At 39.2% G+C, this 18357-nt stretch overlaps 1 protein-coding gene across 1 annotated transcript in view; it reads left to right on the top strand.

The window, feature by feature from the left end:
• Positions 1-483: 483 nt before the first annotated feature.
• The window catches only part of LOC150076343 (homeobox protein unc-4 homolog), a 160403-nt gene continuing 142529 nt past the window's right edge, over positions 484-18357 (top strand). The window contains exon 1 of the mRNA XM_090387016.1: positions 484-1678. Coding sequence (XP_090243142.1) covers positions 1309-1678 — 370 coding nt within the window. The 5' untranslated portion in view covers positions 484-1308. The remainder of the gene's footprint in view (positions 1679-18357) is intronic.

The following is an 18357-nucleotide window of genomic DNA, read 5'->3' as shown; positions in this document are numbered from 1 at the left end:
TCTTATTTCTTCCAAGGAACATATTTCCCTCAGTTGAGCAATCCAGGAAATCTTTAAATCTGAGCTTGATAAACGCGAATGAATATTTTATGAATTAAACGTTTTTATTTTGCGCTTTGAGTTCTTACGCAAATAAATGGTGGACGTATATTTTTTCATAATGTGGTCGCTCGCCCTTGTTTCAGTTGCCCACATTACTCCGAGTGTCGTTTGAATGTCCCAATTCACATCCGACTCAGCTGTCGAAATGCAAATTAGTGGCAGCTGTATTTATGGTTCTTCCAAATATAAATCTGTCGACATCTCCCGAAACGCTCTGATTGGACAACGGGACAGGTAAGCGGAAACCTATGAAAGCGGTAGGGGGAGTATATCGGGGGCTCACCTTCTCGTGACCTACAGTTCAGCCGCGAAAGTAGACTGGATGGAGTGAAATGCGCGAATATAAAAGTAAAAAGTGCGAAAAATCTCGAGACCCTGGACAATGTGTGAACTCTAAGACAGTTGTTTCGGCGCTCATTTCCGTCTATTGGATGTTTCGTTCGTCGTGTGTGTGTCGCCATAGACATCTCTTCCCCCTCCACCCTTCCAATGAATGCCATGATCTCTGAGTTGGCTGTTTCTCTGCAGCCATCTGCCAACTCCTCGAAGAACAGTCAGCTGTGAAGAGCGCTAAACAAGCATTAATAAAAAATGGACTAATATTAACCATCGGCGAAGTCACGCGACATTCGCAGTCGCCCCGTAGAAGTGATGCAGTCTTCGATTGTCTCGTCTGGAACGTTTCTTCCGCTACACTTCCAAGTGAGCAAATAAAGACGTGGCATTCAACAGGTTGTGACCAAACAGTTCCTTGACCAACCGATTCGTGTCGGCTGTCCGATGGTCTGACGGTGCACGAGAAAACGCTGCCTTCATCGATCACCAACTCCCGTTGCCCGCCTTCTCGTGGCGGGTGTTGTGAGTGGTTAGAGCGGTGCTGTGAACAGCGAAGGCTCCTCCCCCGGGTGCCCGCTCCAACAAGGTGGAGTGACATGGTGGTCCGTCTTTACACTACAGGCCCGCTAGTTGCACGGCTCTAGGGGTCTCGCGTTCGAAGCCACCGAAGCCTGCGTTGTTGCGTTTGGAAAAAGACTTTTTTCCGTAGACATCCACGATGCCGCTGCTGCTCCGATGCTTTGACGACGATTTGGTGACACAGGTCAACATGGGACAGAGATAACACGCGGAGGACTTCGCAGAACCGAACACTGAAGCGTCCAAGAACAGTGCGTGCTGCCGAGGGTGGTGGACAGCTGTAGTCGGACCATGGATACCCGCCTGCTGGACCCGGCTTACGGACACACTCACAATCACGTCCTGGCCAGACTCGGTCGCTTTCTGCCCGGTCCGTACGTGCATTTTGGAGCTCCAATTGCCCCCTACAGCGTCCCATTAGCGCATCCTTATGACTTTCATCAACCTCCGCCTCACACGGGCCTTACGGCCACCACAGGGATCCCTTATACTATCGACGGCATCCTCGGCATGGTGCCGTCTCACCCGGCCAATCTCACAGCGGCGGCTGCCTTGTCCTCACGCAACCCCGTTCCCGTAACCGCCGCCGGTGGCGGAGGGTTGGACTCCCTGCGGTCGACGGAAACTGGCGGGAGTCACGGAGGAGGTCATAGCAGGAAAGGTAGGAAAGTTTTTTTTTCTTTTTTTTTATTCATTGGTTTTATTTTTTTCTTTAAGAAGTAATGGCGGGTGAAGTGTGCAAGTGCACGCTACATTACCCGCACGGTACCTTCAGGGTTAAACAGCGAATAGCTAACAGGAGTGTTTACAGATCGAGCCATTCTTGTCACCTAATTAGCTTTGTGTCTTCATTCGCATTTCCAGCAGCTAACCAATGTTCACTAGCCTGGATTGCCTTGGTCCAAAGTTAGCTTATCGAGAGTGCAATGTCTTTGGGATGATCCATCCACGCTGCGTTGAAATGTTCCCGAAAACAAGCGATATCAAAGTTGGTAATCGGTTCACTTAAAACGGATATTTGCGCACCTAAACAGCAGTGCAGCGCGTCTGTTAGTAGCGGACCCACTGCCCCGTATACCGACATTGCGCATTAAACCCGAGACAGCTTCTGATGAGAGATATCAGTCTGATAAATTAGAACGGGCGAGTTGTACTTCCTTGTAGAGAGCAGCAGATGGTTGGGAAATGTGTCCGTGGGGAGAGAAATAATGTGGATCTTTCACAAAACACGAACGTCTAAACTGGTTTCATTTTATTATTGGGGTGGGGGAAGGGACTATTCATCGCAGAAGACAACCTAAATGTTGCAAATCAAGTTGTAGAATGATGTGTGTTGGTATTTCTCGCTACAAAGTAGTGGGGATGAATTTGGTATCCATTATTTTGAGAGGTGATCGAGGAATCCATTGTGGACTCCATTTTGATCATATCTTGTCAAAGTACAGCTGCTACTCTACAGTTTTATCTTTGAATGGGTGTTCGTGTTAGGCTAAGCCTATTTACCATACATCCAAGGCCTGGAAACTCGCGTATAAACCGCATTTGCAATGATTGTGTGAGGGAGGAAAGGATGGTATTCCCAGCGCAGTTTATAGGATTCTTTTTATTGTAATGCGGGTCAGAAGCATCCTGAACTCATTAAGTGGCTAACATCAATTAAATAATAGTTTGTTTATTGATTAGCAAACACACCATGGGGTGTACGTGCTATCCAACCTTATTAGGCTGGTAATAAAAGAAGATTACGACGAGGCATTCTTCCCCACTGTATTGCTCGTGCGACCGGGTAATCTTGACCATTCCGTTTTGTTGGCGATGGTAGATCTCTCATTTTCGGCAAGCTGACGGCGGCCGTGGACGGCAGGAGCGGACCTCTGTTCGCAAATGTACGCTTCCCGGATCTGCTTCGCGAACCCTGTCGGCTGGCTGTGGACCGTCTAGCAGAGTACTTTCCAGTCTCGTGCATTTGAGCTACGTGAGCTGCATCCGTCTGAGATCCCCTGTTTGCATCGCTAGCATGTCTGTGACACACAACATCATCAGTCTTCCTCGGAATTCCCTAAAACAGCCAGCCGCGATCTTGTTAACCCACATTTACGGTAGTGTGTGTGTGTGCGCGCGTATACCCCGAGGTTAAATAGGGTACATCGTCGCAGTTTCCCTTTTTCTTTTCTCTTTTCTTTTTTTTTACGTTAACAAAATTGAAAGTAGTTCGGTGTTGGAACTGCATTGTAATGCCCAAAGGGATTCAGCAAGCGACTATTTAAAACGTTAACTTCTATCAGTTAAGCCTACCCTTAAATTATGTTATCATTTTTTTTTTACCAAGGGTCAGCGTTTTGTTTACGTTTGGAACATGTACACATTAAATTCCAACCCTCACCAAACCTTTTTGTAACGTATTTGATTAAAATTATTACCAGTCCATCAAGGAAATGAAGTGCTCATTGTGAAATACCTCCTTGTGTATTTATAACTCCCATTCGGTACACCATAAGGGAAACAAAACATACCGTGACCCTCGTCTTAGATATCGTTACCCTTAAATCATTCTTCAACCTCGACCACCCTAACCTTGTTGCGTCCAAGTTAACCTAAGATTACCGCAATCAAATGCATGACCTTGCGTTAATATTCGACTTTAACTGCTATTCCTCAGCCCTTTTGAATCACTCGTCTAGATGCTCAAAAAACATGGAATGATAGCGAAGTTCAATGTTGTTATCAAAATTTTCCTGTTACAAGTATAATAAATGGAATTTATTACGACCCACTTGTTGAAGATGGTATTGGGAGATTTGCCGAGTCTCGTAATCTCGTTGTATAGCATAAAATCGCAATTTTGGAGACTCAAAATTGGTGACAGCCCCAATATATCCAACTGACAATAAGAGCCAAAATATTACTTCGATTAATTATTTTTTATCAACTGGAAATACCATAATAATTATAATACCATAAATGTTGATAGTTAGGTTGATTGTGATCAGTGTTTATTGAAGAGTGACTCACTTAAGTCATACAGAACATCAAGCGATACGGGACTGTTAACAGATTCTCACGCTGGCCCGTCTAACTAAGGCTATTCTAAGACCTGCTTTTTGTAACTCTTAAGAAAAATACCGCGTACGATTTACCAAAAGTCAAATAACATTACAAAAAGCATTGGATTCCTTCCTAGATGAAATCCAAATGTTAATTTTAAAGCAGAAAGAGCTATTAATTCCATAGAATCTTTGAATATCAAGAGCATGTTTTTTTACTTATTTTTGTAATCGTTTTAGTTTAAAAATTTCCAGAGAAATGAAGGGAATACTTCTCTAAAGGTCAAATTTATTTCTATGTAAACTTGTATTCTTACAAGTTTCTTCAAACGTTCCCCCATTTAAAGTGATTTTCATTTCAGCGCTTGTTTATAGTTCACATTTCGCCCTACTGTCAGAAAGTAGGGCACAGTATAAGAAATACGTAATAAAATTCGAGTTAAAAAAAAAGAAAAGGCTTATCAGAATCAAATGCGTGTGCAAAAAGACAGGATGCAGTTTTATTTCATCAGTTGCAATATAAACTACCTTAGCTTTGAGGTTAATAAAAACAGAAACATAATCCAAAGTTATACATAAAGACATTTGTACAAATGTATCTCATTAATTAATTTTGGTTATACTCCAGATTATGGGTACACTACTGGAGGAAGTGGCTTGAATCCATCTCGAATTACTGGCGCAAACTAAGTTTATGCCCCAGCCAAAAATGAAAGTCTTTTAAATAAAACCCACACTTCTTTTGCTTGAATCCGTCCCGAATTCGGCAACGCGGTGACAAGGTATACCCGTAATATCCTTCAACCAAAATTGTTAATTTCGAGAAGCAGATTAACAACTTGTTTTTAACATAAATTTTGTTTACATAACGAGGCGACCCCAAAACATTGGCGATGTTTTGGGGCCCCGAGTCCTCGCTAGCTCGATACATTAAAATCCTCTAATGCGGACGATAAATAATGACAGCTTTCCTATTCAAAATAATTCGATACGATTCCAGTGCGTAGCCAGACAAGGGAATTTATGAAAACGCATATTAGCCGTCTGTTTTATGCTTTTCAACATCCAGGAAGGTACGTCGACTGAACTCGTGCCGAATCCATAAGTTACGGTAATGATTCTCTCTGAAAAGCAGTTGGTGCTGCTGTTGACAAGCAATTAGCTTAAACTGATCAATTTTGAAGCTATAAAAGTACCGATGTCAGCCCAATACTTCGGTTAAATCTGCCTTCAAACGCTTATTCTAATCGAGCGCACGGTAAACGCATTGCCAGCGTGGCCCTTTCTCACGAATACATGAGTAGCGCATTAAATGGTTCTCGAAATCTGTTATCAAGGCGTTACAGCCGCTGAATAGATTAGAGAAAAATTACTCGCATAATCAGCCCTCGAATAGTATAATACCGAAGTTACAAACAATTTAATCGTTAGCGCGATAACATTAAAAACGGAAGACTGAAGAAGATAACAAAAACGAAACGAACGCCACATTGTGGAGTTTGTTTCATTTCGAATTGGGAAGTTTTTAATGTTTCTGTTCAAACAAATGGCTTTTTTGGCTTTGGAAATTCCATTTTTTTTGTCGTTTTATCCAACGTAATGAATTAATAATACATTTTGTTTTCTGCAATTCGTAAAACTTGTTTGCCTTTTAGATGTGTGATGGACATTGATACTAACCACAATTATGCATTTTTTAAAAACATTCCTTATTTTATTATGACTTCAGAATTAAGATTTGTTGAGCGCGTATTTTTCTGCCAAATTATTATCTTATCCTCAACTAGATAAAGGAAGACAAGTGGACTCGTCTACCAAAAGGAATTGATAAATATTTAAATTCTTTCTAAACGAATGGGTCAGTTTCATTAAAAAGCTTAAAACTGAACTATAGGTTGTAGTTTTACCCGTGTTATATCCAATGTCTCTTTAGGTGTCTTAGACATCTGCTTGATTGTGGGTAGGCATCCTGAGCGAATTACAAGAAGGCGCAATGGGTTTTTAGGGCCCTGAACATTTTTATACCCCGTTTGGAGTTGGAAAAACGTAGCAATCAGCAGGATGCTTTCAAAGGAAGCATCCCATTAATTTTAAATGATATTATCTGAAGACCTAACATCTGCCGAGTAAATGGGAACGCTGAAAAGAAAGCTGAGCTTCTTACACCACGGAAACAACTGTGTAATGCTAGATTTTCACGAACACAATATTTAGAAACCAAACTTAACTTTGACAGATTGATACTAGTCAGAATTCATTGATGATTAGGCCATATTGCTCGTTAAAGAAATCTCCATTCATTGGACGAATGCCTTATATTCGCATAGTCCATGCATGTTGTGGGATTCCGCAGAAAAATGTAAAAATTTAGTGAATGGTAATTATACATTCTCGTACTGTACATCGATGTGTGTGTCCTAGGATTTCATTGAAAGTATCCGCGATTCCAGACTCCTTATTTTACTTAAGGAAATGCGCTATAAATCCCAATATTAAGAAACATCTGCTTGGTTCTATGTCTCCTTGAGAAATATTCGTAGCCACTGGTCTCAATAGACCCTTGGCACGCCATGTCCCACTGTCAATTATTTCGACATTAAACCAGCGAATTTGTACTGCTTCTCATTAACGACAGAAGGTCAGGAGAGCAGTAAGAGACCGCCGTGTTCTTGGCAGTACGCTGAATAAAGACGGAAGGTAGAAATTAAGCATTGCACTGAGATTTTAGCGTTGTAGAAAAACGTGGAATAATGTCCACGTTGTTATTTTTAATTATTAATCGAGAGGAATGAGATTCTGTGATTCTCATTCCATCCGTAATCACAGCTTTAGCGAGAGGATGAAAATATCTATGCCCAAGTCTCGGAATCGTGATTATGAACTAAGAACGGATCACCCTGTAGTTTTTACAACAAATACGCCCTCATTAGGACATTTTCTTATTTAACTTTCTTAACTTGGATGTTCATGGTTGAATTCTTAATGTAATGTCGACATTTTCGAACTTTAAAAGCTAGAAAGAACTACTGTGATATGAAATGTTCCAGTTCACACCTGAGCAGTACTTCTATTGAGTTGTAGGTTTAAGGCACATCCACGACTTAGGCCATATTGCACCGTATTTCGAGGGCAAATTGCGTGTATTCTGCGGTCGATTTGCTGGATGAAAAACCCAAGTTTCTGAGAGAACAAACCATGCTACTCTTACCTGAGACCGATTTTGGGTTGCAAAATGTGAAACCTATGTGGTTAGCCCGCTTTGGGAGGAGGTCAGTTCTTTCTTTTGGGGCAAAAAGAGTTTCTTCCTGCAAAAATTGAAACCCGGCCGTTTCAGTTTTTACGTTAAAAAACTTTGAACTGTAGTTAATTTCGCACAGGCGTATGGAATTAGAAATGCTGGAATTAAAGCACATACAAAGGTTAATTAAGGGATGTTTTGTTGCTGAAGGTACTAACACGATCGTAGTGACACAACTGAAACACGGGACGAAATGAATTTAATTAAGGTCCTTTTAATTATATCGTGGAATTAACGAGATGGCAGGTTACATAACTTGAAGATGGGGACTGACGTTTGAATGTCGCGCACGGATAACACCACTTGAATGTTTTTCTTTTCTTGCGAGCCACTTACTTATTGCCAAAAGAGTGCGTATCCGATAAAACTTTCAGTATCTTTGAAGTGTGTACGTTAAAGCTTATTTTATTCACAAATTCTTATTTCTGACCCTCATCTCTTTCCTTCCAGTGTAGAAATGATTGATACAGTAGCCACGGCTGTAAAGGATGAGCGCATTTAAAGAATGCTGTTTATACTGTGGATAGTGAAAGATTCAACTAACATTTTTCTTTGAGTTAACTGGATTCAATTCAGCATTTCTAATATTAACTTTTAGTTCGTTCTAAACCTCAAGGTGATTACCTTCGTATAAGTTTTCCTCAAACTATTGTACATCTAACTCAAATGTAAATATAATCGTCCAAGTGAAGCTTCGCTTAAATCTATGACAAATATAATGACACTAATTACTATAATAATAATCATTTAATATCTACGAAACTATACACGATCTTTTTTCTTTTCTTTTCCACAAGGAAGAAGTTTTCTTCTTCATTAAGAAGAAATATCCAAGCTTCTATTACAAACCTTCCAGCAATATCAGTTGCAGATCGGCTTGGTACATCAAAAGAAAGTTAAATCGTGACCTTGACCTATTAAGTGTTTCAAGGACATCGAAGTGTGACAAATCCATAAGTTAGCTGAAGGGTAGATTGCGAAACATCAAAAATGAGAATGTCTTCCTTAATGTATTGCAGCCTGGGCGCACTCCAAGCACAATGTGTTGACAACAGAAATTAGCGTATGGGAAGAATGCTGGAAGCATTCCGAAGACATTTGTAACGTGTTATTTTAAATAGCGTTTCAAGTATCTTTTGGAAATAATTTAGCTTCACTGAATTCCGCTTACAGTGATGAGCACGTCGTGTTCTTTGAAGGCTAGTCAGTCATAATACGCTCATGGCTTCCGGAACATATTTATCATGTGGCAATCATGTTTGACTGCAAGCAGTACACTTTGAATTGAGCTCGCCTAACAAACTGAAGTTCAGGTATCGACAATAGTCAATATCTCTGATGGTATTTCGGTTTCGTGCGAAACAAAACCGGCAGGACAGTGGTCAGATGACCACCGAACTAACGCTTCTCACAAAAGATGTTTCTTTTCAATGTATTCGAGAGATATTCTATCGCCAACCATTTTGTTCTTGCCTAAGTCCTTGAATTTCAAACGGCTTGTTTGTTCTAAGTGGCCTCCTAATAACGGGTTTCTTCCTATCAACCTGTCGGCCTTTGATACTTCCTAGGAGACTTCCTCTAGCAGTTTAATGTATTATATTGTACGGATCTGCTTTTAACGATATGTCGTTGAAATATATGGTGAAGATATTCTTTATCTTTGGTGTGTTAATGGATTCATTTAAAGCCTTGTAAGGAAATACAACAAACAATGTCCAAGGACACAGACAAGACAGATTAACTCATAACGAGCTAACTGAAGCGTATAACTATCCCAAAAACTTCGTAGGCAATCGGTCGGATTTTGAAAGTGGAATGTTGTTAACTTAGAGGATTTAAATTCAATGCAGTAGTCGAGTGGATGTTGGATCTGAACAAGCAATTAGGTCACCAACCTGAAAACAGACACGCGAATCAAAAGTAAAGATGGTAGGATGAAAATTGAGTTTTGTTAACTACGTTCTATCCTCGCCCGTTGTTGACCTGTAACTTTCTCTGAAGAGGCGAAGTCAGCAGTTAAATCCTTTTAATTCTTCGCCAGGTATGTCAATTTTGTTATTAAACTTTCAAAAACGCGCAACCGTAGCCGAGGGGACAGTGTACAAGCATAGTACATCTTACAACTGTCTGTCCAGCGGGGCCAGTCGGGAGTATAAGATTTTTATTTACGATGCACCCTAATCGGACAAGAGTCACCCGTCTCATAATGCATTTTTCGAGTTTTTCTCTCTTTTACTTTGGTTCATTGCAGATATATCGAAAAACAGCCAAGATTTGCAGTATTACGCATACTGGACTCACTTCTTGAGATTTTAAATGGTAGAGCAGTGAAGTATATTGTAACGTTTCACTGGAGAAATGTCCTTTCAACCCAGGGGAGGAATGGGGATTGATACCAATTCTTGGGGACTTCTTTATTCAATTGTTGTAATCTGAAATACACGTAAGCAAAGGAACTTACCACTTTGTAAATGATTCTACTAGCGCATAAAGTTAAAACTTTTTGTATTATTTAAAATACTTCAAAAGAAATGGTTCTTGAATCTTTTAGGATACCGGGGGGGGGGGGCTGTAATCATCTCGTTCTGCGAAAATAAGCTGTCAGCGTGATTGAAAATTAAAAGTATCGATTTTAAAGGTTTATTTTCTGACAAGACGCTGGAGAAAAGTAAAATTAACGATGTTGGGGAAGGGAGGGGGTTACTGTTAAAGATCGAAAACCGCCTCTTCAAACCACGCGGTCTCCTCCGCTTCAGGGAAGCATCACCGCTGCCGTAGAGTGGCAGACAAATAGCGGAGATGGTGAGGCTTCGTATTTTTCTGTTCTGCTCCGAAGCGACAAGCGGCTTAAATATTTAAAGGGGCTGCAACTTAAGCCACTTAAAAGTAGGGCCTTAACGACCTGTGTGCAGATGGAGAGAGATAAATTTACACCGTGCGAGGGCGACAACTTGGTGTTGCGTTAGTCAAACCGCAAATACGTTAGGCCTAGCTGTAGTGCAGTTATTCGAGGTTCTTCTACCAGCTTTTAAAGAGAGCGATTTTTTTTACCTTTTCTTCTTTTTTTTAAGTGATTAAAGTTTATCTCGTCCAATTTGATGAAGGCGAGTGGCATCAGTGCGTTTAGAGGATATGATAATCCGTTATTCATTTTTTTTTTCTGCGCGCGGATCTAAATATTTCTTAACAGATTACATTAAGGAAATTTTAAGAGAAAAGAAGCTGGTTTGATACCCACTGAAGGCAACAGATTGGGTTATAATAAATGTATTGTTGTCCATTGTTTATGTAAACAAACTGTCGTATGTTTTTCATAATTTTTTTAAGCCAAAGAAGAGATACACGGGACGATATGCTCTGAGTTAGTCAGTCCCAAACTCTGTCTCTATTAATGATGGACCTTACTCCGGAGTCCGACAACTTACTATAAAGCTTTTCTTTTACAACCCAAAGATGGATTATGGAATTTAAGATGCCACAAAATCGGATGGAACCATATATAACAAGCCGAGTTAAGATTAACCATCAATAAACGGATGGAAGATATCTTCAGTTCTGCTTATTCGATAAATTATTCTTATGAGATTGAGAAAAGGCTCCGTGTGGATATACAACAGCTAAACGAATCTTTTTGTGGCCTTCCGTTCACTTATTAACTAATTTCTACATATTATGATTTGAAATGCGTGACTGTACTTCATTATTTGTTGTTTTGAGGAAACACGTTTTAAAAATTCCATAAAACCAGCTTCGTTTTGTTCTTAGACATGGTTTAACTGTGGACAGCGTCAATTAGCGTTGACCTCGTTCGTGTTGTCTGTCTCTTTAGGTAGAAATAGAAATTCAGTAGTGGAGGAACAGAGTAAATTTCATTTAATGATCAAATGGACTTTGATAATTGAGATTGAAAAATGCTCCTGCAATATCTGCTCAAATTGCTTTTAAGTGTTTGAAAAGATACATAACGAAGTAGGTTTTTTTTTATCTATGGATATAATTTTTTATAAGACTCGTATCTATAAATACGAGTGCATAGATATTTATATTCAATTATTTGGACATATCTTCAGGGAAATTTGTGGACTATTTACAACCAGCAGAAATTTAAAGTAATCTGTAGTATCCAAGATAGAACAATATTCCAAAATTTGGAGGGGTTTATTAGAAATAGTTATCACTTTAAAATTAAACAGCTACTAATTAGGACCCTCCGTAGTAGGGTCCTAATTAGTAGCACCCGGTCATTGAGTAGACCGGGGTTCAAGCCCCTGAGTGCTAAATACTGTCGATCTGCCAACCCGCACTGGACCAGCGTGGCAGATTATGGTCCATTTCCCTCAACATGAATCGTTGAGGAGGCTTCCATCCTGCAGTGGGTTGATAATGGCTGCAGTAATTAGGGCTAAATTTAGGCCTAACCAAATAAGAAAAGCTTCTCAAGGAGAAAATTATCATTTGGCAAGGTCTGGGACAACTTCCAGTCCAGTTTCTCTAGTCAAAAATAGTCTTCTCATCACTGTACTAGTTATTAATGAAAAAACCCCTCAAAATAATCTTTTGAAGAAAATATCCATACATAAAACCCCCTACAGTAAGGGGGAGATCCGTGTGCATGTATACGGATAATTCGTACAGTTAGAAAATTTGTAATTCTGGGAGGAAAGACATAAGACAAGTGTACCGCTTCTGCTCTTAGGAAGAACTCCAGAAAGAGCAAGATGCCTCAGGTTGATAATGGTGTCGTCTTGGACAATTTTTTAATAATCGTCACTTGAAAAAGGCACACGCGATGCCACAAATGGCAGCATTCTTGTGATTTCTATGTTATAACCTTTGTGGCCTTATGTGGTAGTCCCGAAATAAAACAGCATTTCTTTATAGATAACAAAAATAATTCGAGACTAAATGTAGACGGTTGTACAGCAATAATTTACACAACATACTTAGATTCTAGCAGAAAGTATTTCCTGGAATCTTCGCGAATCATTACAAGAATCAAAGTGAATTCATGCGGATTTCTAAGAAGTAGTCCATACTGATCGTTGCAAGTGTACGTCGTTAAAGTGCATCGAGTTGATAAGTTGCCGTTTTTTAGTCAGGAATAGACGGCATAAGAAAGAACCGTTAGGAAACGTCCTTAAAAAATGCTCTCGTAAATTATCCTCGTGGGTCTATGGGAGAAAGGGTCATTAGATAACAGTTCCGTGGCCAGAAGGTGGGCACTCCGTGCTGGATGACTGGTTTAGCGCACATCCCGTGTTTCATGCACGTGCAAGTGAAGAGTGCTACTGGATTGGCCTAGGAATAATAAAAAGAAGAAGAAAATAATAATAAAAAAAACTTTCTCACTGAAGGCAAAAACTGTGACGCTGGAGAAAGAAATCTACTGAGGAGATCACTTGGGAAGTGAAAGAATTGATGTGACTTTCAGATCAGTCACTCACTCCTTCCTGGATACAGCGCATGGGTTTGCTTTCTGGTGAGCCTGCTTGTGAAAGACAGTTCAAATAGATAATCCAAATTCTGGAAAATAGCTGTTTCAGTTAGGATCCTCAATGTCTTCGAATCCATGGTTATTACCAGACAACTATTATCCGATCTCAGTTGATTTGCAGTCAACTTCCTGCGTGTTTTAGTCAAGGCCGACCCAGCAATGCAAACAACTCAGGGGACATTTTTATGGGTGGAGCTTTTTTAGACTGATACCTAATTTTAGTGTCAGAGGGACACAAAAAAAACAAACTCGCTTCGGGCGACAAAATGTCATAGATGGATCCTCTACTTCTTTCTGTCATTATGCTGGTGAAATGTATGTAATTAGCTGTTCATATTTAATTTAGGTTAAAACTGCTTGCAGTCACCCGAAATATGTTTTGGCCGTGCTGTTCAGAGGAATAAATGAAGGTCCCTTAATCGATCGTTTATTAGGGGGGAGGGGATAATAATTCCAAAAAGCCTCACTGACATCTGGATTCTTTTTGTGCCAGTGAGCGAAATGTACAAGTGACCATTAAGCGACCCTCTTTTTAATACAAAGAACAGGTTACGCCTGGACAGGTGACTGATATCACTGGCTGGTTGTCCTTCTTAACAGTGTTCAAAATTAAAAGCGGCTGTACTGAATCTTTTTCTTGATCTCTCACTCTCTCATGCGTTACCAAATGAATCAATCCCTGTTAAATCCATCTTGATAATCATAATCCAGGCTTGACTGAAAACTTTAACCGGCAATCAAATATGCTCAATGCGTAGTAGCGACTTTTAGCGCAGCTCTTATGAGAAATTCCTTTTAGTAGATAACAAATAATCGCCTACAGTGTGTGCAGAATGATAGGATAATAATGATGCACTCGGAACTACAAGCACAGTATCATGACTTGATGTTTTTTTATCAACTTTTATGATATAATTTTGTTTACAGTAAACTTTTCCACAATGACGTTTCAAGGTCTATTAGATAAACAGTTTTTCGAATACGATTGTCAGGTATTTTGAGTTTTCTTGTACATGTGGTCGGTGGTTGCAAAAAGTTCCCTTGTATGAGGTTCTCGATCTTCAAGGGCTGTTGATATAAACTCGCCAAAGAATAAAAAAGAAGGTACTAAGTATTTATTAATGCAGCGCGAAACACGAGAGTTTTGAGTAATTATTCAAACGGATCCATACCAAATAAAATTAAGCCAGAGCATTGAAAACTGTATTCGCATTGTTGATCCTTCGTAGAGTGGTAAAAAAACATACCAAAAACGTTGAATGCGTGTCTATACGAGTAAAGCGAAGTTTTTCATCATATTCTGTAACAGATTTTATAAAAAACCTTACTTTATCCAAGAGTCACAACGAGGTTAAAATGTACGCTTACGTTTTAAAAGTTGAATCCACAGCGATTATCTCAACAGAGGAATTTGTATTCAGAGCAACAAAAAGAGTTCATCGCTGTACTCAAAAGATTTTTTTATCCTCCTCCTTCAAGGATACCGGAGCTTAAGAAGGCTGAATATTTAGGATTATTTAACATACTATCGCAGATTTATTTTTCAGCGTTTGACTACTGTAGCGTGTTGTTGATAAACTTGCATGGAGTTTTTCAATTTGATTAGGAAACGTAACTTATTTTATTCCTTCTTTCGATGCAAATGTCAAAAAGGAGAGGCGAGTGATTCAGAGAAGATGAGCAGTTTTTGACAGAAGTGTAAAAATAATAACGAACGCTGCAACTGCTCATTCCATGCGCCTATGAAAGTAATCTTCACGATGGTTATGAAATCAGCTGAGGAAGGAAAGATAGCAATAAGAGGGAAAGAGGATGTGATAAAGAAACAACTTTTTTCGTACAGCCATAAGGAAATTCCTGAGAGTAAAACGCTACCTTTTTGAGATGCATCTCGTTCATTGACTACTCTGCTACATCAAGCCTCATAATGCATACTAAAAGCCCGAATTGAATACAAGGAAACTACCAATCTTTTCCTCATCTTCCATAAAGAAAAATGTGGAATTATGTTTTTGTCCATCTTAGAAACCCCTTTCCTTTTTTTGACACTCTTCTGTACACACGATAATAATTATCTAATTTGCACTATAAACACAGTATCATGACTTGGATGTTTTTAAACCTGTAATATAATGCGGGTTTTGATGAAACAATCATTAGAATCGTGCTTACGTCATTGGTTACACTTGAATAAACCTGATAAATTATTCAACGCCGCGCTGTGTAGCGGTTTTCTCCATTGCGTTAGTTTGGTACCGTTGCGTTGTGGTAATAGAACATCAGAGACCTCTGTTATTTACTTTAGTAAGTTTTTATTTAGATTGTCGGTAAAGAATTAACGTTGGTTGAGAGTTGATTTCAATTTTTCTGTGAGCACAAGTGGGCTGGCTTGTTTTCAGGATAAGTGCTGGACACCCAAGGCCCATGAGAGATCGGTACCGGCTACAGCACTCTTTCTATGGTAAAGTCCAATTTCAACCCACTGAGGACTGAATCTACTTCTTGTAGGTGAGCGAGCCGCATTATAAAACGCAGGTAATTTTTATAATGTACCAGTATACTCCTCGGCTTTGCAAGTGCTGTTTCTAAAAGAACTTGATTGGCTTATGAAATTGCCATATAGGTCAACGAAGTTATAAAAGGAAATATCTGCTGTTCTTTTATCTTTTCTCAAGTGCGACACGTGGCGCTTGAGGACTTGATGCATGGATTTACCTCTTTTCATGGGCTTAGTGACTGGCTCTGAGTTGGCTTTATGTTATAGGGGCCCATTAGAGGTCCTGGGGCGATTGCATTTTTCGCCTTGGCGCAGCTCATCTCAGGGAATGTTGGAATGTCTTATGGTGCACTGTGACGCAGTAGTGAGTCTTGTTTAAGCTGAAATGGCTACAATCTCTGGACTGCGGATGAAAATTTGAGTTGATATTTCTTAGGTAATAGAAAATACTTGATTCTGGTGTTGGGCACGGAAGTACTCTGTTTTCTCTATAAGGGGTTAGTTTCTATTTCCACTGTCTATGATCCTCTTTGTTCTACAGTTCTTATGCCATGGTATTTATTCGTTCTAATTGGATCTGTAAATTATTAAGGCTTTCACTGGATAGACGATTAGACTGTAAATTTGGTGGTTTGTCCTGTACACAATGCACTCAATTTCAATACGTTGGATACAGTATTTAGTATGGATGAAGAGAGTTTGATACTGAGGGTTGTTGGCGTGCAGTTTTAGTGCTGCAGGCTCAGAATTGTGACTGACCGCCACAATCGTAATCGGAAGTTTTTTTCCTCTGTTCATAAGGCAGTGGGTGACCATAATTTGAAATTTGTCTTCTGTTCGTAAAGTAGTGGCTAACCTGAAGTTTGAACGCTATTCATTACGCAGTAGACTGAAGAAGAAAGTGAGTGGGAGATCATAATCTGAAGTTTATATGCCGCTAATAAAGCAGTGGTTAACGTGACCTTAACATGATGTACAACCAGTGTTCAAAAAGCATTCTGAACAAGTAAAGTGGATGATTGCTTAGAACTTTACTTTTGACCACCGCTCATGGAATAGGTACTGCTGTTCCTAAGAGGTGATTTAACAAAGAGTATATACCTTGGAAATGCGCGTTGAAAATGAGAAGACTGCGGTCAATTGAGGTGCTTTCTTTTGAAATAAGTACCTCTCATTGTATTGGAAATAGAATACAGACTGTGTAGGCAGTTAAGTCTTAATCTATTTGCTTTACATCCACTGATATCCGCTTCTTCAATGAGTGCTGAATATCTAACTTTTATTAGACGAACCCTTTTAATTTCATCTTGTTTCCAGTGGCGGGTCGAATTAAAACATTCCCTTCTAGGTCTCATATGCTGTAAATCTGTGGATATATATAAGTTATTGGAAGAAACAATGTACTTGATCCTAAAGTATAAAGTTCAAGGACCCTTATTCCTTTTTTGTGCTCTAAAAATGCAGTATCTTGAAGGAGTTTCAGTTCATAATCGGAAGAAACATTTGCTTAGAAAATATAAAGACGCACTGGTGTAACTTAAACTTCTGTTATACATTTTGAAATGGGCGAAAATCAAGTCCAAGTTTAGAGGCACCGAAAAGTCAAAACAGCACTGATAGCTATCTGGAGATCGTCGGTGAAGACGTTTGCTACAACTCCATCTCCTTGCGATTTTCACTTTATCAAACCTATATCTTAGAATAGCTAAACGAGTTATGTACGTAAGTCTCGAAAGAAATCGTGCAACGTTTGCTATTTTAGTAACCAAACGCCACACTGGTTAGGTGTATAAGTAGAGGTTGGTTCCCCGATCGATTGGGGGTCAGAAGGTTATTTGATGCGACTGGTGTTCAAGAGGCGTTGCCATTGAGAGCCGAGGAGGAAAGTGCAGAATGGAGACATGGGAAGAACGTTGAGAGACTTTCTAGGGGGGGAAAGAGTGCTGAGGTGTGTGATGCTTATTAGTAATTAGAAGATAAAGTAATATTGTTAGATCATGGGCGAATTGGAAATGAGGATTTAGAACCACACAGCAAAAGGCAGGCATGCACATTAAAGTACGCATACATCTTAAAGTACGCATATCATAAATTTTTAAAGATGGATTTTGATATTAATCTTTAAAATAATGGCAACCAACATGAATAAATCAAATTCAAAATAACTGTTACAAATTAAAGCAGAATTACAATAGTGATAATCCAGAGAAAGAGCAATCAGACAAGAATAGAATAGGCGCATCTATTCCTTCTTGCAAAGAACTGTTACACGCCAATGAGGTTTTAAGCCATTACAACGAATAGTCAAATATTTGATTCTAGTGTCTCCACTTTTTACAAAGGAAAGGAGAATAATGTAATGACCAAAATCCGAGACATCCTGGAATCCATTTTTGATGATGGAAATAACACACCAGAAATCTTTGTCTAAAAATAAAATATTACGGTCAAAAATTCATAAAACACACGCAGAGGAAAAAAACTCTTTCGATGGCTATTAATTAAAAATTTAAACCACAATAACACAGAAGTAAATCTTGAGATACTCCTAATATCCAGAGCGAGTGTTCTGTCAATAATTAACGAATTATGGAACAATCGGCTGATAATTGTAATTAAAAATTCCACATAAATTTAAATCCCCACGTCATGCGATCTTTACAATGAAACGAGCATTTTTTTTTCTTCGAGTGTATTAATTTGAATTAACTTATATCTTTCCTGTAAACACTCCACTGAATATTCCCATCCCCTATCCCAATAAATCATACCTGTACTCACTTTTGAAATTCCTCTCTAACGCCCCAAATAACAATACACCTTCCTTTTTTACTTTCATACGATTATCCCTTAATAATTAGCAAATTCTGCTGACATTTGCATATTGTGCACGATGTAGCAATCAATGAAAGCCACAGAATTCTTCCTGTATTCATTTCATCATTTCCACCTCATTCAAAAAAACTCAGGATGACAGCTGCATCCTGTGGTATGTTGTAGGTGATTT

This window comes from Mastigoproctus giganteus, chromosome 13 (assembly GCF_048544385.1).
Source record: "Mastigoproctus giganteus isolate SK-2022 chromosome 13, ASM4854438v1, whole genome shotgun sequence".
Lineage (NCBI taxonomy): Eukaryota > Metazoa > Arthropoda > Arachnida > Uropygi > Thelyphonidae > Mastigoproctus > Mastigoproctus giganteus.
Note: the sequence above shows the minus strand (reverse complement) of the source record. Positions and strands in the feature narration are given on the sequence as shown.